Genomic DNA, 19,941 nt, shown 5'->3' on the forward strand with positions numbered 1-19,941 from the left:
CAGACATTTTGCATGCTGTCCATCTAACGGGGAGGTGCTGAGGTTTTGCTTGGGGTTTCTTACACAACACTGTTTGTTCACCCCTTTCAGCACTACTCCTGACTCACTCTGGCTCAGTCATACATCTGTTGGCAAGTCTGGTCTTTCTAGACCCCAAACAGTTTTTGATGGAGGACCACTGTCTGTGCCTGTTGGACAGGTCTCACAGCAAGTTTCATACCTGCAGCCTGACAGTCCCATTTCTCACATGACCCCTCTCCTCAAATGATCTGATAGAAGAGAAAAAAACCCAGCCATGCAGTGGATGATAAACTGCACACTGAGGAGCACCTGCCTGGCTCCCAGAAGCTATTTATCAGGCTCTCTTAATGCAAGCTAACAGGACTAGCACATGCAGTGGGCATAAGGGCTTCTGAGCCCAACACTAAAAGGGGAGACATCAGATGGTACAGTAGAGAAGCCAGGACTCCCTCATTAGCTCATCGTATGGATTACCCCTTTAAAGAGAGAGAAGGGGACTGATGGAGGAAGGAGAGGCTTTTTCATTTTAATAAATAGCTTTTCAGACACCACAAATGATTTCTGCAAATCTATCAGTTCACTCTTTTTTTTCCCCTCACAGATAGGGAAAAAAAAAAAGCCCTGAAATTGATTCACCATCTATAAATAAAAAAGAATCAATAGTAAAATTTTTAGCTAATTTCCCTCTCCCTCTTTGCTCCTTGGACTATTTGTTATCTTAGAAATATTTGTCTGAGGGAAAAAAAAAGAGAAACATCATCGATTCCTGACTGCAATGTGTTCCTCCACCTTGCCCTACAGCTCTCCTCTCCTCTCCTCTCCTCTCCTCTCCTCTCCTCTCCTCTCCTCTCCTCTCCTCTCCTCTCCTCTCCTCTCCTCTCCTCTCCTCTCCTCTCCTCTCCTCTCCTCTCCTCTCCTCTCCTCTCCTCTCCTCTCCTCTCCTCTCCTCTCCTCTCCTCTCTCAGCGTGTGGACACAGACGAATCCTTCAGATGTGCCTGGCTCCTCCTCTCAGGTTTTCCTCCAGCGTGGCTGTTCCCTGGGCCCCGCTGGGCAGTGCATTTATAGGGTGGCACCTTGTCCTTCCTGCCAAAGAAGAGAGAGAGGACAGGGGCTGTCAGCCACTGCAGTGCTCCATCAGCAGGTCAGCGTGAGTGGGGTGAGCTCTGAGAAGCTGTGTGTGAAGTCTCACAGTGAAATGCATCTGTGAGGAAGGCTTTAGCAGCTCGAGACAAATTAAAGGTGTTAAAGACCAGCTGGTGCCATCCCTCTCTGGCCAGAGCAGGGTTAGTCCTTCCAGGAGGTTTCAAGGGCTTTGTGCTAGCTCTGAGCTCTCCAAGAGAAGGATCCCATCACTTCTCTTTGGGTGAAGCCCTTCCCACTGTTTTCTCTTACTGAGGTTCCTTCATTTCTGCTCATGAACAGCCCTCCTCTCACTGTGAATATTTCCTTCTGGGGCATGTACCATTCCCAGGGATGGCTGGGTTCACACATCTGCTCACAGCTGGATTGCCCCCACTGCCAGGGGTGTTCACAGCTGGGTCAGAGTCTTTGGGGACAGACTGATTGTGTGACCAGGGAACACCCAGCTCATGATGCCAGCTCTTCCAGCATCCAGATCAGTGCCTTCAAAGGGCCCACAAGGATGTGATACTGCTACTGCGCCCATAACTCCAATTTTCTAACTCCAATTATCTAACTCCAATTATCTAACCAAATTTCATGCCAAATTTCAGTTGTCAGTATAGTTTGGAGTTTCCAGTGCCCCTTTCAGGCTGCAGCCGCAGCAGAGCTGTGGGAGTTCTATAACTGGCCTCCAAAGGAACAGGGTTGTGATAAATACAAAGTGCTTTTTGCAGTGATGCCCCAGGAGTTCACAGGGTAAGAACTGAGCTTTTCACAGCCCAGCACCACAGAACCAGCTCCCCAGCTTCCCACAGCTTATCTGGTGGAAAGACTTGCTTTGTAACACTTCAGTTCCTGATAAGGAACTAAGTCTCATTACTCATTTCCCAGGCAAACACTCCTCTGTGTATGTGTTTACAGTGTGCATGATGAATTTTTGCTACTTTAAGGAAAAATAAATCTCTGTTAACAGTTAATTCTGCAACATTTCTGTTCTGTTTACTTATAGAGCCATTTTGCTTAGAGGTTGTAATTAAAATCCTCCATCTTACAGCCTGCCACTCTCACTGCCCCTCTTCCCTCCGGGTCCTGGCACACTGCTCACAGCAAGATGGGCACAAGTGACCAGACAGCCTCAGCCCTGGTCCGTCTGTCTGTCTGTCTGGGCAGAGCCAGGCCTGGGAAAAAGGGGTCATAACTCACACCATTGTGTCCAGAGGCCTTGCTTGATGAGAGGCTGAATTGCAGAGGGTGTGGGTCCTGCAGCACCATCCTCATTCAGGGAGGCTCAGCCAGCACTGGGGTGTCCCAGAGCAGGGACCTTCCCTTCACAGCCCCTGCCAGCACTGGTGGCTCTCAGTGGGACTGAAAAGCTGTCTCTGAGTCAAACACTGCCACCAGGAGCCAGAGGAGCCATCTTTGGCAGGCCCTATAAGCCTGCCTGTGGGATTCCATTGGAGAGTGGGGTCCCTCCACACCCACCCTAGAGCAACACCACCTCTGAGCAGTCATCACCAACCCCTGCAGACAGACCTTCAGACAGCTTCTCCTTTGTACAAGCAGCAAAACCCAACTATCCATTCCCATCCCAAGGAAGATAATCAAGCTGTGCTGTCAGTGTTGCTCACACCAGCCAAGGGGCTCCAGTCACCCTTCAGGGTGCTCCCTCAGGAAGCTCTTGGGCCCCTCAGCCATGCTTTGCCAGCTTTGCTTATTTTCCCCCACTGTTGTGGCAAGACACAGACGAGAAGATTCTCTACTTGTGCCTGGTATGCTCTTTGAGCTCTCAGTCTGCTCCCTCTGAGGTCAGTGTTTGTATTCCCCAGGGCAGCTGCTGAGCCTGGCCAGGCTGGTGCTGGTGCTGGTGCTGGTGCTGTACCAAACCCTGCTGAGCCTCAGACACCGGGAGGGAGAGGAGCTGTGTCACACATCCGTGTCACACATCCGTGTCACGTGTCACAAGTGAAGTGACCTGCCAAAGGCCACGCTGCAGACCTGGGAAGAGCTAAAAAGAGCTAATGGAACCCCACTTTTCTTGATCCCTGCACCCTGACTCACCCCAAGGAATTGGGCTCCTCTGTAGTGACACAGAGAAACCTGCCTTCCTCGCCACACAAGTGTGTGGTTTTCAATACTTCTGCTTTTATTTGCACAAGGATGTTTTAATATACATTTTAAAAAATTGTAATAATGAAGTTGCTGATGGGGCCCAGGGCTTAGAGGGCTTTACCTCCACCAGCCCTTCCCTCCCCACTGTCACAGCTGCCACCAGTTCAGCATTTACTGCATCTCTACAGTTCAATCACCAACCTAAGGCATAGTGGTATTTTGAAGAGATAAACATTGAGACAAAAATAAATAAATTAGGACCCTGGGAGGGAGACCTGAAAGGCAGAGTGAAGTGAGAACAAGCATTTTCCCTGGTTCTGTGTCTAATTACATTGACATGTTCCTAGACAACACTGGAGACCCAAACACAGCAGCAGCTGTGATCTAAATGGAGACTCATGAAAAACATCAGAAAGCCAGCCTGGCAGCCCATCCCTTGCCCTGGGGCTGCATCAGCACTGCCCATGTCACTGCTGACAGCCTTCCTGCCCTCTCCCAGGGCACAGCCAGCACTGGGTGGGCAGGCAGGGCTCAGCTCCTGGTCCCCTTTTCTCTGCACCCACTCCAGTCACCCAGCAGCACTGCTGAGTGTCATTCCCACACTGCTCTATGCAAGTGAAGGAAAAAATATAATGCAAAATATGAAAAGAGGATAAAAATGGGTCCTAAACTTCCTTTTTCCTGATTTGGTTAACACAGGAAAAGGAAATCCTGTCATGCCAACAGCACTTAGAGGTGAGATTTTTAGACACTGGCCTTTTTCAGCCATCCACTGAACTGAAGCATCATGAGAATCAACCACTCGGTTCACATCAGGTACTTGTGGCAAAGTGGTTTTTTTTGGACATACAGCCAATTGACAGTCACAATCAAAGCACAGCTCTGCTGCATGTTCATTGCACTGACAACAGTTAATCGTGCAGCCGTGCAAACTGGTTTGCAAATTGAAATCTCAGAGGCATAGCAATTACAATACCAAATTTATACCACATCTCTCACTCAACTAATTGTACATCCAAAAAATCACCACTTGAATAATCTGAATACATTCACCTTTACAGCTAAAAAAGCCTTTGCTACATGCTTGATCTCAACACAATTTTGAGTTACAGAACCCCATGGGAAAAAAAATGCCAACCTCTGATTTCAACAGGAAAATTGCTTCTATCTAAATACAGCAGATGCATAATTCACACTGAGGTCTAACAGCCTGGTGTTCCCAGCAAAGCTTGTTTTTACTCTGCAAAACTGGGGACGTTGCTATTGCTGCCTGCAGCTCTCCCAGCCCGTCAACAGGACAAGCCCTGCTCTGAATGTAGTGTTCACATCCAAAATAACAGCACCTGGATTTCTAATTATTAGCAAATCTTAAAGGCCTTGAAATGAATTAGCAGACCTACAAATTGGGCTGATGTTTTGGATGTGTTGAGGTTTGCAGAGCCACCAGTGGGGGCACATTTGTGCTGCTGTGGCATTTTGAGCTCTTTCACACGCACATTTCTTGACTTTTGTTTCCATCTCGTGAAGCAAGGCAAGGTGGGGACATTTGAACTAGTGACTTTGCAGTTGGTGTATTAAAGAAAGTCAAAATAGAAGAGAATTGGTGTTTAAATTGCAAACAGAGGTAAAAATAAAGTTATCTAAGCCATGTGAGTGGGATCAAAAATGAGTCATCAAGGCTGGAAAATGGGTAACCTCTGATCCCTGAGACTAAGAAATCTGGCTGCTGTTGTGTTGCTGCTGATCTAATTTTTGCACTTTCCCCTCCAAACAGAGGAGACACGTTTCCATTGTGTCCATCTCAGCTAAACAATCAATGCCTGATCAGTCCCAATGCTTCACTCTCAGGGATGCACAATTAACCAGCTCCATGTTTGACACTGCAAGGGGAGCACAGTATTTTCTGGGAATGCCTGACAAGTTTCAATCATAAAGAACACAAACCAAATGACCCAGCAGATAATGACAGCCTGTGCCCTGACAGTTAGATAATGTGCATGCTCCAAAGCAAGGCCAATTAGAAGCAATAAAAACAAATTTGAAATGTTAGAGCAAAGGTCAGAAATGCTCAGCCATTACCACAGGCTTGATTTTTCTTTTTCTCAAGCGGTCACCAGCACCTATTTCCAGTAAGTGAGCATGTGGTCATGTTTGCCAGGTGCCCACCCATCCATTACAGCACATTGTGACCTCTGGGCCATACAAACCCCACTAAAGCAGCATGCAGAGAATCCCAGCACTACCTGGAAATCCCATCAGGTCCCTATCCTATGGCTCTGCCCTCCTGAGTGCAGCGGCTGGTAGTGCAGTGCTGCTCACAGAGAAGGCAGAGGTTAGAGGGTGTGCACGTCTCTCCCTCCACCACAGAAGGGATCCTGCTGCTTGCCATCCATCCCTGGCCTCCCTCCCCAGCTCAGTGCAGCAAGACACACCTGCTTTGTCCAGGAGACAGTGCCTAGAGGCAGGAATAATTAGTTCATAGCTGGAGCCACACTATCACATAAGAGAAGGAGCCACAATTACAAGCAACTCACGTGGCTCCCACGCAGCCCCCCTTGTGTATCTCTGCTGACCCTGGAGCTGGAGCTGAAGAGAGCACAGGAATGGGTTTTGTCTTGGCTCCTGTCCTCCCATTTCCTAAGGAGCAGCAGGACAATAATGGATTGCACTCACCTGAGGAGATGTAGCAGAAAATGGCAGTTTCTTGAGCTCGTTCAAGTTACCAGCAGGATATTGAGATTAACATCCTGTGTACATCAGACATTATCCACATCAACTCACTCCTCACACAGGCCCCTGTCTCTGCTTTCAAAATCCCAGGCCAGGGTGAAACACAAACACTGTAAATCTGCTTATTGAGCCCTGGCTTCCTCAGAGCAGCAAGACCAGGGAAGGAGAAGGAAAGCAGGTGGGTACTTGCAGGCATAGCTATGTGAGGATGCCTGTGAGAGCTAATCTAAATACATTTAGGGTTTAAATGCAAAGCTGATCAGTGAAACCACAGCAAGCTCTCATGTGATATGCTCCTTCGGAGTTAAAGTAGCCATAATTCAATTTATTCATTTAGCTCATTTCCAAAAAGTAAATTAAAACTGTAGTAAATTAAATTAAAACAGCCGACAGCACCTTCACTTTGAAAAGGATTGTTAACATGGACCCTGACTACTTCATACAGTAATGCAGATTATTTTTGCCTGCTAGGCCCCCCGTCAGGCACATCAGCTCCCCATCCTGAAGTATTTTTACACTCTGGTCAGGGAGTCTCCAAGAGCAGGACCAAGCTGGACATGTATTTGGGTGTTTGCATGTGCTTTAGTGTGCACATGCTCAAATCCAGGGTAAAATCCCTGCAGCTGGCAGCCTCGTTCCCAAGTGTTTGAGAAGCTAATTGTTGTAATGAGGAATTTTGGTGAAGCCTCTGCTGGGAGCTGGCCAAGCACTGCACATCTCTAAACTCTGTAAATGAATCCTTTTCACTGAACCCACGCAAATGTCACCGTTCAAAACCTGGAAGGTGTTCTTTAATGACAGCTACAAGTATCAAGAGTTGCATAAAATGTGCAGACATGTGTGGGAGCAAGCTGGCAGATTATAATTACCAATAAAGAAGGGGGGAAAACCCCCAAAAAATTATTTTTTTAGGCAAAACATATAATTTGCCTTTAAACCTTAGTATTGCTCCCATTACTAATACAATTTACAGACCTGGAAATCAAACTGAAGTTGTTCTGTTTTGCTGTCCTCATTCCATTTCCTCCCTCCTCTGCAAATTGTAAGAGGTTTTGCTGACCTTTCATTTGTTTGGTCTAGAACATTTTTCCTGTTTATTACACTCTGCTCTCCTCTTAGCCACTGAAAATGGTGGGAGAAAAGACAACAAGACAATAATTTAAGTTTGGGACAAGTGAGCTGGGGATGGAAACAGAGCCTCTCAGGAATGAAGCAGGGAGGTGGCTTCACTCCCAGCTCTCACGTCAGTCATGGCCAGGTCAAAGAAAGCACAATCAGATGTAGGTGAAACCTCAAAAATCCTGAGCCTGAAAGTGTAGAGAGGAGTTTTTCTGGAACACAGGTAGAGGTGAACTCAGGAGAACATTCCAGACGCAGTGGGGTAGAAGGACCTGCACTCAGCGCATGCCACAGAGCAGCACAGCCCTGGGATGGTGTCAGAGCCTGTCAGCCCACACAACCTCTGGGCACAGCTGCTTAGTGTTGAGATGGGGCTCAAAATGAGCTGTCCAGGCAGAAGGACCTACCTTTGGCCAGACTGTGCCCACACACAAAGCCTTTCCCCATCCCCAGCTCTCCAAGGGTGGGTTAAGTGGGCACAGAGCACTAAGACAGCTCTTGGTGGTGCAGCAGACAGTGCCCATGGCCTGAGGATGGTGGGACAGTCCCGTGGGCACATCCAGCCTGTTGGAGACACAGCTGTGCTCTCATACATCATCATTAGAGCTGCAAAGTCAAGCAGCAAAAGGAGGACTTGCCAGAATAAAGGCTGTCAGAGCAATTTTAATTCAACCTCCTGGCAGATATGCCTTCTGATGGGGTCTTTAATTACCTCATCACAGCCTACTTTTTCTTCAACAAGGCTGATGCTTTATTCAGGGCACGATGGACAGACAGCAATTAATGAAGGGCCAGTCAATATTTTGTTCTGTCCTTTTTTCATTCAGTGTGTGGCCCCAGGCACTATTTGCCACATGCCATCAAATCCCTGCTCTTAGAATTATTCATCTTCTTCTGAGCTTTTCTCTCATGTGTATCAGTGTAGCAATTGTGAGGTTCCTACATAGGAAAGAATTTCTTTTCCAGCATTTCTGTGAGCAGAACACCTGGGTTTTACCTACAGGAAAATATGGGGCAAACATGAGCTGCAGAATGCTCCACCAGCAAGGCCCAGGTGGGATTTCTCAGGATACCCACACTGTCTCTGTTCAAAGCCCATCTTCCCTAACCTCTGCCAGAGCTGTTTAAACACTCAGGACATCTAGAATTTGAAATTCAGTGTGCCCAGAATATGAGTAACACGGGCCTAGTGGATCTCAGAGAGAAAATGTCAGTGGTCTAAAGAGGGAAGGTCTCCTCTGCTGATGCTGTGCTGGAGCAGGGCTCTGTCACAGCCAGGGAGCCAGAGTGAAAGAACAGAGAAATGCTGATATGGGCAAAGGGATGAGCTTCAGGCAGTGCAAGCTGACTGGCATTTGTGAATTTTTCACCAAAAGTTCTGCTTTTCCACCTTAGTCATTCTCTGTAACAGCTGTACTCTGCTGTCTCTTAATCTCTTACAAATTTTTCACCTTTTACCAACCTCCTTTCAGAGGAGGACATTTCACACTTTCAACCCAAGAAATCTTAACCTTTCCTCTAGCACAAGTAGAAAGAGGTGAGAGCAGGACAGAGACTCTGTAAGAGCAAGAGCTCCCTGTGCCACTGGCAGCATCAAAAGGAGCCCCACTCAAATGGTTTCCAGTGAGCGCACTGGGAGTGGAACTCTCTGGTCACTGAACAGCTTAGAAAAGGAACAAGAGGAGAGGAAGGGCATGAACCTTCATTGCTGTCCAACAGCCCCTTTCTGCACTGCTCTCTCCTGCTCTGTGCCCACTTAACCCACCCTTAGAGAGCTGTCTTGGTGTCCAGGACATGCTCTCTGAGCCTCTCTCAAGCACAGCTAAGTGGCAGTGCTCTCTTCTCCAGCAGCTTCTGCAGGCAGCTCAGAGCTCTCTGGTGCCCTGCTAGAAATTCATGGGCCTGCTGGCTTGTCACTCCAAAGAGCATCCAGCATTTTCAGCAAGGATTTTAATTCATTAGCTCACAGAGGAAAATATTCTAACCTTCTTGACCTCCTCAGCTGAGTCAGTGATGCTTTCCTACCTCGCTGCAGACACATCACCTTCAGGAAAATAATTACTTAGCATGCAGTTAACAGCAGACATTATCTTTGTGATCTGGGTGTTTGTTTGGGATCACAGGGTCTCCCTGCCACGAGGACTGCAGGACACACTGGGGTTACTGCTTCAAACCTGACCTTCCTTTACAGGCTGTGGGAAAATCTGTGGTCACTCCAAGGGGAACTGGGGGATGCTGGAGGGAGCTCAGTAGGAGGAAAGGGCTGAAGGGTTCTAGGAGGAGCTGGATGAGCTGTGCTGGGCTCCATCACTGGAAGAGGTTGCCCAGAAAAGCTGTGGACTTCACATCCCTGGAAGTGTTCAAGGCCAGGTTGGATGGGGCTTCAAGCAACCTGGTCTAGTGGAAGGTCCACCATCTAGGGGATGGAACTGGATGATTAAAGTCCCTTCCAACCCAGACCAATCTGTGATTCTGTGATATGTTGATTTACAGGTGGCATTTGGGCTCCTGTAGGCAAGGACAAGTGGAATTTAACCCCAGGTCCAGCCAACCAGTTGGACTCACTTACAGGCACATAATGACATTATACACAGAATACAGATACAGTTATTTCTTGTGACCTTGAAATAAGTTGCATTTTTGGTAGTGGAGCGTGCCCCACCTCCAGCCTCAGTCTTGTTCTGTAACCAGAGCTGTTGCATCAGTTGTTGCCTCCTACTCCAGATGATCCTGATCCCATTCTCACGGAACTGCCTGCATTGCCTGTGCTGTAGGATGGCTGCTCTCTGACAGCCTGACTGCAAGGACAAAGCTCTTGTAAAGGTGCCTGAATTTGGGTACCAGCCCTATTTCTGACCCTCAGCTCCACCTCTCCCTTTATGTGCCTCAATTTCCTTCTCCAAAACATGGTGATTCCAACACAAACATTTCCTTCCTTGTGGTCAGACGTGCTCTGGAAGTGTTGCAGGTTGTTGCTATTTCCAGGCCTGTCATTCTAACACATTTTGGCTGCACTAATTCCCTCAAACAGAAATTGTTCTGCCTGTCCTAGTCTGGGACAAAGCAGGCAATTAGCTGTCCCTTACACGTTTATTAACTCTGCAGCTTTCTTTCAATGACTATGTGAAATCCAGTAATGTTTAAATATATTTTCATAAACTGTGGGCACAACATGTCCTGTTTCCACTAATAACCGTGCCATATAATTAGTCCTGATTACACAGATATTTAGTATCATTTTACATATTCCAGTCCTTTGCTAGTGCCACTGCCTAGCCAAGGCATATTTAAAGCTACAGCCATCTCCCTTCTGTTTCCCAGCAGTTTGCAGCAATTCCTTTTGGAGAGGATTGCAGTTAACACAGCAGCTTCAAAGAACAATTTCATTTCACTGGTGTACAATTTAGGTGCATCTATTAAAGGCATATATATATATATATATATATATATATATATATATATATGTAGGCTCTGATCAAATGTCAGGTGACAAAGCCCAGGATACAAATAGAAGGCATTTATCTACTTACAGGGAAAAGCTGGTATTTGAAATCCATCAGAAAATTAACAACATGAATCTTTAAAAATCCATTCCTTAAACATCTGTTGGCTTAGGGCTGAACATTGACCGTATTTAGGATTTTACTGTGAGGAAGCACCTCCCAAACAAAAGATCCCTCACTGCATTAGGCTCTGGTGGGGGGGACAAGAAGAATTTGCTCTGTGCAACCTGATTAGAGATGTGTATCTTTCCCTGCTGGCGTGGCTGTCTCTATAGAGATGGACATGGATATTTGATGAGATTAAAATGCTTCAGTTACCACTGTCAGTGGTTCTTTAATTTAAAATGAAGAAAGCAAACAACCATTCCTTTTGATGAGGTAACTGGATGATGCTATGGAAAAGCACTTTGCTGTCAGGTGGTAATTAGGTTCAGTAATAGTTGTGGGTTTTTAGCCTTGGAGGCTGTGGCCCCTGGGAGTCTGAGAGAAATGATACATTCAATTTCCGGAGGAGAGGAAGATGCTGGATGCTGTTCTCTGCTAACCCTGCAGGTCTCTGCAGATAAGAGCATTCAGAACTGCAGTGCTGACAATCCTCCTTGAGCCAGCCTAAACTGTGGTGTCAAGATCACAAACAGGAAAGGGAGATGGGCTCAAAGCAGGCCTAACACAGGCAGCCTGGCTCTGACCACATATATAAGGAACTGCCAGAATGGCTGCAATGAGAGGATTTTTGAAGGCTGCAGAAGGAACTCCAGCAATTGCTCTCTGGTCTGGGCTGATATTTGTAGCATCCATCTTACACATCACTAGAAAATCTTCAGTAGGAAAGTGTTACTGTGCAAACAAGGAATATTCCCACAGCTACTCTTTTAAGGGAGGAAAAAAGAAGGAAAATCTCAAGGCTCAGCTGCCTCCCTTGCCGATTTGGAATTGCCTTTTCCATTGCAAAATATAAACTATATATATTGGTTGTGCTGTTAAGAGCTGAAACCCAAATGAAACACTCCAATTGGTCCAAATGCATTTAATTGAAATTTTTCAGTTTGGAGGCATTATTGCTGTTTTCTCAGAACAGAGGCAAATAGTGAATATGAAACAGTTCCCATGAAACAGTTGCACAGGTTCCTGCTCTGCTCCCCTCTGGATGTTGTTACACAGCTTTTCCAGCTCAAGGAATGCTGGTTCTCCATAAGCAGCTCAGTGGTATCTCCCCTGCTCCTCACACAAGCTAAGGGACGCTGAAAGGATGCAGCTGGCCAGCACCAGAGAAGGACCAGCAGCGCTGCAGGGAGCCGAGCCTGGGCATTTCCTGCCTTTGTGCCTTGCTCACCAGTGCCTGACTTCACACCCCACTTCCTTTTGGACTAGCACCCCCTGAGCTGGGTGTGGAGCTGGAGTAGGGGCTCAGAGAGAGAGGGGATCCCTGGGCAGAGTGTCCAGCTGGGCTGGCAGCAGGAACCTGCCTCTGGCTGCCAGCACTGCAGCAGCAGCTCCGAGGGCAGGGGGAGAGCTCTGCCTCAGCACAGGCTTGCCAGTAGCTTCCTGAAGCACTGAAAAAGTTTTCACTTCCAGAATTAAAACTTTGCGAAATAAAAGCGGTTCTGATTCGCTCTCAGGAGATAAATGAAGGGTAAGTCCATTAAAGATACTGGTGTGAGATTGGTGCACAGCAGACAGAATTCAGGAAAGATATCGATATCTCCAAAATCCTCTGAATATTTTTTCAGACATAAACCAGGTATCTTTCCTGATCACAAATGCTTTATTTCCAAATGGAATTTCAATAAAATAAGCACAGTTAGACTAGCACATGTTATAAAGCTGTAATGCAGTAGCACTGAAGTTTAGTCAGGAAAGGTATTAAAAGAGCAGCCCAGCTAAAGCAAGAGAAATTGCTTTCTGACCTACCGAGTTTTAGGAGTAGGTGCTAGTGGTCCCTCCACCAAGGAGTTCAGCCTGTAGTAATCCAAGAATGTCCTGGCCACATTTCTTCCAAGCTTCATATCTGTGTGTTTTTAATTAAGGAGCATTTTCTTAATCATTAAGTGTAATAGTAATAATAATAATTAAAAAAAAAAAGAGCAGACTCTAAAGGTAAGTTATTGCTATTTAATTCAAGAACAAGATTTACATTAACTATCCCACAGAGTTCAGTCTCCAGGCAAAAATTACTTACACTGGCAGATAAGGTGGGGGTCATCTCGTTTGCTTCTTGTTTTCACAGGCAGATGCTGCATAAAAACACAGACAGGAGGAAACAATCTCCCTTTCCCCCCACGCCTGGCTGCAGACCCCTGTGGTTCTCATGAAATAATACACTAAACAAAAGGGGCCCTCCAATTTCCACATTCAGGGAGAATAATTACCTTAAAATGCTTGGATACAGGCAGTATTTCTGTATCCAGGATACAAGGTCAGCTACACCACGGTGTGAACCTGCCATGGACCAGTGTACTGAAGGTTGGGATTAATGCTGAAGCCCTCCACACCTTTAGCTCTGACACCCAGGGTGTCGTGGGAGCATTCACTGTTCTTTCCCTGGGTTGTATTCAGGACCTGGAAGGACAGTAGGTTACCTTAACAAGTTCAGCAGTAACTCTGGTGTTTCTTCTAACTAGCCACGACTTCTCCTTCAGCTGACCCCTAAACCCAACATTAGCCAGGCACTGCACATCAAAGCTGCCATGGAGACCTCAGGGGCACAGGAACCAGACCTTCCCGAAGACTCAGCTGCTTACAAAGAGGTTGAATAACCTGTGGATTGCATTGAAAAACAATATCCCAGACAACACGTCCATGGGGTGAACCTGCTGCTCATGTGAGAAGGCAGCATTAAGCCTGCCTGTTACAGAGCAGCGTCTCCTTATCGTCCACGGGGTGATGTCCAGCTGGGACATATCCAGACATTATCCACAGCTGTGTTGTGGGGGCTGGAGGCTCCTTTATTTGCCTGTTTTGAGCTGATGCCTACCCAGGCTGCAGTAACCTCAGGGTGCTCCAGGGCACTGCCCCAGAGGGTGGTGGTGAGGAGCATTTCAGCAGGGCTGCTGCAGCAGCTGAGGTGTGAACAGCACCTGGGGAGTCTGAAGGGGTCTCTGCATCCAACACCCAGCAGTGCAGGAGGATAAACCATTGCTGGGGTGTTTTGTGTGTGTGTATGATGCTCTGCTTTATCAGCAGTTATCTGCTGATGTTGCCATTAGAGGAAAATTCCAGAAATGCAGCATCCCAGGGGCTTCCAGCAGCACCACTGAAGACACTGGCTCCTAAATGAAGTTTTTATTACCCGCCCACTTACATTAGACACATCCAAACATGTGGGCCTGAGACATCAGGTTCACACAGCACTGTGAGCTCTCTTTATCGTTTATTTCTTTATTTATAAGGAAGGTCAAGCCAACGTGACAGTCTTTACTTCTGCAAAAATCCAGACACCAGCTCTGCTAGTGCTGCAGTCAGGTCTCGTGGCTGAGGATGACTCCTTACGTTGCTTTTCTCTCCAATGATCTTATCCTGCTTTTCCAGCTCCCACTGCTGTGCTGGGGATGGTTCCATGGATCTGTCCCTCCTGAGGGTCTGTCCTGACACACTCCTGATCCTAATACCACAAGTGCTGTGGGCACCTCTGTTCTCCTGGCCAGCAGCAGGGCAGAGCTGGAGCAGCTGGTGCTCCCAGATGTTGCTTGCATGGACAGGGAGAGGCAGCTCTGTGGACCAGCACAGGCTGTGTGGATCAGCACCAGCTGTTCCCCAGCTGTTCCCCAGCTGTGGCAGTGCCCAGCCAGCTCCCCTCGCAGCCTACCAGGACTGCTGGGCAAGCCTTGCATGCAGGGAGGCTCAGAAAGTTGGAGACAGCCTGAACTTTAGCAATTCAAGGGAGGGCAGTGTTGCTCTGAAAGTGTTTGGTGATTGTTTCTGGAATTTGGGGATGGCTGGGGCAGCCTGGTTGCTGTGGATGTGGACTCAAAGCGGTGGTGAAGGTCAAGAGTTCAGAGTAGTCTGAGGAAGAGAGGAAGAAGGGGAGAAGGCTGTCAGACACTTAAGGGATTGAGAAGACTAACATGGCTTGATCTTGTAGTTTCTTTCATTTACTCGTCACTTTAAAGACATAAAGTGGTAATTGGACTCAGTAAAGTCTCAAGGACATTTTGTCAGTGGCAATCTCAGAAAGCTCCTCTGCCAGAAGTGGCCCTGCTGCCCTTTTCTCTGTCTCTCTGCACTGCTTTTGTTTGCACGGTGGTTTGCACCTGCTGTCCTGGGGGAGGAAGCCCTTGGATGGCAGTGGGTGCAGCCCTGGAGGTGGCTCCAGCAGCTCCTGCCTTACCACCCTGCCTTAACCTGCAGGAATCCAATTCCACTGCTGAGCTCAGATCTTAGGAACAGCTTTCTGAGGTTAAGGACAGCTAACCACTGGAATAACCTGCCTTAGCATGTCAGGAAATCTCCAGACCAGAGCTCTTCAAGAACAGGCTGAACCCAGAGCAGACATGAATGGTTTAGGTGTAACTGGTGCTGCATGAAATTTGGGTAAGGAAACATAAAAGGGCCTCTCAGGCCACTTCACCCCATTTTCCTACAGTTCTGAACGTATTTTGCACCCCACATAGAGACCTGTTTGCTAAGATTGCCAAGAAAGGTAAGGGCATTTTGCAGAGCATGGACACAGCTGGAGAGCGTGAAGAAACTGGAAATGCAGTGCCACATGCATTCACTGAAAAGTCACAAAATGAGAATAACTTGCAGTCAGCAATGATGAAAAGAGACTCAAACCAGCATGGGATAAAAAATGTGCATGTTCTAATATTAGTCTCTCCAGCCATCCTGCCCCCTCTGCTCTGCCTGTCACTTCTGCAAGGGATGAGCGGTTTCTGTCATGGAAATCAGGCACCTGATACATAAAACCAGGGGCAGAGCATTGGTCTCTCCCTGTGACTGTCCAGTCTGGGCAAGAGCTGGCATGACTCCCTCAGCGAGTGCCAGCAGCAAGTGTGTGCAGAACTGGTAGAGGAAAACAAATTAAAGCAATAACATTTGCATTTATCTGTGGTGCACGGAAGGCTCAAGCTCCACTTTGGCTTATAGAGTATCCTGAGCACGTAAATAACAGATACTGCAACCCAAGCCCACTTCTACTGGGTGCTTTGGTCGGTTGGTTGGTTTTTAACCAGCTTCCTTTCTGCAGTCACACGTGCTGTGTGCCCACAGGAGCTCCCTTCCTAGCCTGAGCTGCACTTGACAGAAGGCCATTTCCCAGCTATTCCCATCATGGGAGCTCAGCTCATACAAGACAATCAAAATGTATTTGTGAGAGTCATGTTGGAAACAGCTGGGTGTGTCCTTACCTTCACTAGCATCTGCAGCTCCCTCTGGTCTCTCTTCTTCCTCCACAGACTCACTCCTCATACTCTATATTTCTACTTGGAAGTGGAAACCACTGTCCCTCCTGCAAACGCCCTTCTCACAGCATTCACTCTGTGAATGGCATCAGCAGATTTGGGGAGATTTCAGGACAGTCTGTTTATGCCCAACTCTGCCAAATTTCACAGATGTTCGGCGGTTCAAGAATCGTGCTGGGCTCTCTGCAAAACCCCGCACGTTTATGATCCCTACCATGCCCCACAGCCCAAAGCTTCCAGCCCTGGTGAGAAAGGAGCACAGAGGAGTGGGGACTCTCACAAGCCATTACTAGTTTTCAGCTGACACGATTCATTGAGCCTATTGTGAACAGTCTGCTTAAGCTCCAGCCTCTGGAAGCGCAGACAGAGCCTTGTTCTGTCTGTGCATGGAGGCAATAAAAATCTCAATTTGGAAACCAGTTAGCAGTACAAGTCATTAGGGGAGGTACTAAATGTTGCTGCTTTAATAGCTCACTGATCCTTTAATAATGTCACTGCTGCAGAGCATGGTGGCACCATTCGCTCGCTTTTGTTTTGCTTTTTGAAATTCAGGGTCATTCCACTTTCAAGTGAGTGGATTATCTCTCTTTCCTCCTTCTGCCAGACACAGCAAACTGCTTTAAATAATTAGAAAAAAGGATGGCTCCTTCAAATTCACCATCTCATTTTCATAAGGTCCAGTGTCATTGCTTTGGAACAGGAAGAGAAACCGTGATGGTGGTAAGGATTTGACAAGGGCAAAACAGTTAGCAGCCCCCACTCATCTTTGATAAGTCCTGTGGGGTCTCTGCCAAGCAGATTGGATCTCTGGTTTTATGTCTCATCTAGAGGACGGCACCTCCATCAATTTGAAACACTGCACTGGGTTATTAACTTATGGAATTCATCCAAGTTTAATCCTAAGTAGGATTTGAAATGTGACCATTCAGTCCAGAGGCACCACTGGCCAGACCCACGCAAGTCTTTTGTTTCAGACTAACAGCTTTAAGTTATCCTAAAGACAGACAGAGAGGAAGAAAAAAAAAAAAAGGAAAGGGAGAAAGAGGGTAAGGAAAATGAGAACAAAGAGAAAAATGAATCTTTTTAATAGCTCAAATTAAAAACCAGAAGAAGCTCTTTGTTTGACACAACTGAATTTTACAGCAAATCTCAGTCCACCACAACAACGATCCTGTTATTTATGAAAAGAGGGTTATTTTGTTTGGGAGAGTCCCAGATGACTGTGGTCAGTGAGCATACTGTCAGCTTCACACAATCTCAAGAGAAATATGGATGAGGTTTTCTCATCTGCTTATAACAGCTTCCATCAATGGATCAAACCCCTTCCTGACTCGAACAAGAGCTCTAATGGAAAATGGCATTACAGGGCTTTAAACCACCATGTTATATCATGCCAAGCCTGATCAGAGCTAGTCCTCTATTTTAGGAGAGCTGTTTTCACCAGTTACTTGCCTATTTTGTTTCACAGTACTGACACTGCTCTCTAATAAACAGATGCTGCCCCAGTCTCATCTCATGGGGGGCCCACCCCAAGCAAAGTGTGACTGGGGCAAAATAGAGACTCTGTGGTGAAGGAGGGTGGGAAGAGGGGCTATTCCAAGGCTTTTCACCAGCATTTAATATGGTGCAAGTCTGGGTGCTGATGATGCATCCTTTCCTGGGAGTCACTCCAAGGAAAAAATGTCCCCAATTCCTAGCACAGCTGTTACATATTTCAAAATCTTTATCAAAGAAGGAGGAAGCTTCTAAAATGGGAGTTTGGGGAGGAGATTGGGCTTTCCATAGCTCCAGTGTAAGAACCAGGCTCAGAGTGGGAATTACTGGGGATACCCTCTCCTGGTACTCAGCGGGTCAAACTCGAGAAACTCAGCCAGACCATGCAGCCTTAAACTCCATAAAAGCCCTGAACTGCCAACCTGGAAATAGCAAAGGGACTTTCCCCAAGGAGAGCATTTTCATTCCCAACAGCCCCAGCTCCTGATCCCAGATGGGACAGACGCTTTTGGAAGCCAAAGGTAACAGCAATGACAAGCCTTCATTTTTATTCCTCTTGTGTGTTATCAGGGAAGGAACCAGGCGGAAAGATCCCTGACCGACTATTTCAGGCTTTCAGGCCCTTTTCCTGAAATGCTTGATTGTGGTGGAAGAAATTACCAAGATGGGAGCTGTATGCTCTTCTCCCTGAGTAATCAGAGGCGTGTAATTTTCTCTCCTGCTCTGAAAGAGGAGATTGGAGAACAGGTACCTTGGAGAGCACTGTTTTATCTGTGCTGGAGGGGCTGTGCTCGAGGACCACGCCGTGTGTCCCATGAACTCATTTCAACATCAGCCATTTCTTTTGTCCTCCTGAGCTGACCTGAAACAGGCAGATCCCACCTAATATCTGGACACTGAGAACAGAGAAGGTGGTGGTGCTGCACAGGAGCCTGTGTGTTGGGAAGGATGAAAGTTTGACAAGAAAGTCTCACAGATATGTATGCTTAGCAGAAAGATTTTTAAATGTTGTATCTGATGAAGGAATAGAAATGGATGCAAGTTTTGATATCGAAGAAAAGAATTGCTGAGCCAGTCTTACTGGCTAACCAAGGAGGCAAAGAGTGTGTTAATTAGAAGGGGTTTTTATGGCTTAGAGCAAAGGATAAACCCACCTCAAACAAGAAGATGTTTTTACCAAGCAGAAAGATGGCACAGGCAAACAAGTCAGCAAAGCTGCAAGTAGAAAAAAGGTCTCAGAATTTTCCACTGCAAGAAAACCGAAAAACAACTTCTAACTTAAACTGTAATGTACTAACTTTTAGTGATTGGAGAACAGTAACATGAATATGGTAGTTATAGTAGTTATGATAGGCTGTAGATAATAGTTAAGGTATAGATTGGTTCTACTGTATTAAGATGCTCAGCAAAGTCTATAATGCAATGTAACCAAACCCAAAGGGTCTCCAGGCCTGCCTGCAGCTGGAGCTGACAGGTGAAGGCACAGGCTCTGTCACCCACCACCCTGGACTGCTGTAACCTCTTGGATGAATAAACTGCATTGTGGAGAGCTGCCTGGAGTCCTGCATCCCTCATTTTGGCTCTTACACCTGTGGCTGGACAAGCCAAGGGCTCCTGGCCCTGCTGGGGAGCTGCATTGAGGGGCAGCCAAGGCAGGAGGGGAGCAGAGTGTGGGGGAGCTGCAGTGTGCCCCAACTCTGCAGCCTGTGAGTCTGGGCACGGTGAAGGAGGTGCCCAGCTGAACCCATTCTGGTGCTGATGGAACCTGCCCGTGACACTGAGCTGCAGAGTGGCTGCCACACGTGTGGCCATGAGAAGGGAGCACCTGGCTCAACAAAGATTCGAGACACACAGACAGATACAGGAAATTCAGGGTGCCCGAACAGGCACAGAACAGTGAGGGCTGAGATCTCTCACTGGGAACACCACAGGGCCACAGCCCATTTTACCTCTGCATCCACGTGCCTTCCCCAGAGCTGTGAGCATGATTTAACAGGGACACCTCTGACTGCTGCTCCATTGTCCTCATACCATCTTCACATTGCTCCATGCAAGTGACATTTTGCCCATCTTACGGTCTCTCTACACCAGTGGGAGATGGAAATGGGCCCTCCGGTAAATGGTAATCTGGCCTAAACTATAAAATGACCAAAGAAAATTGTTTATTAAATATCTTGGCATTGCTGACTCCTGATGAGGTTTTCTGAGGGACAGAGGTCAGAGCCAAGATCATAGCTGAAAAAGGAAAAACCCTGAAAGAATGAATTTCAGCATCATTACATTTTATTTCATTAAAATATTGCAGCAGCATCACTTCGTAAATTGGTATACTGTAAAATTATGCATTTAAAACCTGATTGTAACAGCTTCTATCAAACTGTCCCAAAATTAATTTGGGCCTGAATTTACTGGTCTCATATTAATGTCTGATGGATCTTTAAT

The 19,941-nt window shown here is 46.9% G+C and overlaps 1 protein-coding gene across 1 annotated transcript in view; it reads right to left on the bottom strand.

The window, feature by feature from the left end:
• Window positions 1-942: 942 nt before the first annotated feature.
• Window positions 943-19,941, bottom strand: part of LOC118689748 (BEN domain-containing protein 5) — an 884,006-nt gene continuing 865,007 nt past the window's right edge. The window contains exons 12-13 of the mRNA XM_036388182.1: window positions 12,518-12,614; window positions 943-1,106 (exon numbers count right to left, since the gene is read on the bottom strand). Coding sequence (XP_036244075.1) covers window positions 983-1,106; window positions 12,518-12,614 — 221 coding nt within the window. The 3' untranslated portion in view covers window positions 943-982. The remainder of the gene's footprint in view (window positions 1,107-12,517; window positions 12,615-19,941) is intronic.

This window comes from Molothrus ater, chromosome 9 (genome assembly GCF_012460135.2).
Source record: "Molothrus ater isolate BHLD 08-10-18 breed brown headed cowbird chromosome 9, BPBGC_Mater_1.1, whole genome shotgun sequence".
NCBI classification, from domain to species: domain Eukaryota; kingdom Metazoa; phylum Chordata; class Aves; order Passeriformes; family Icteridae; genus Molothrus; species Molothrus ater.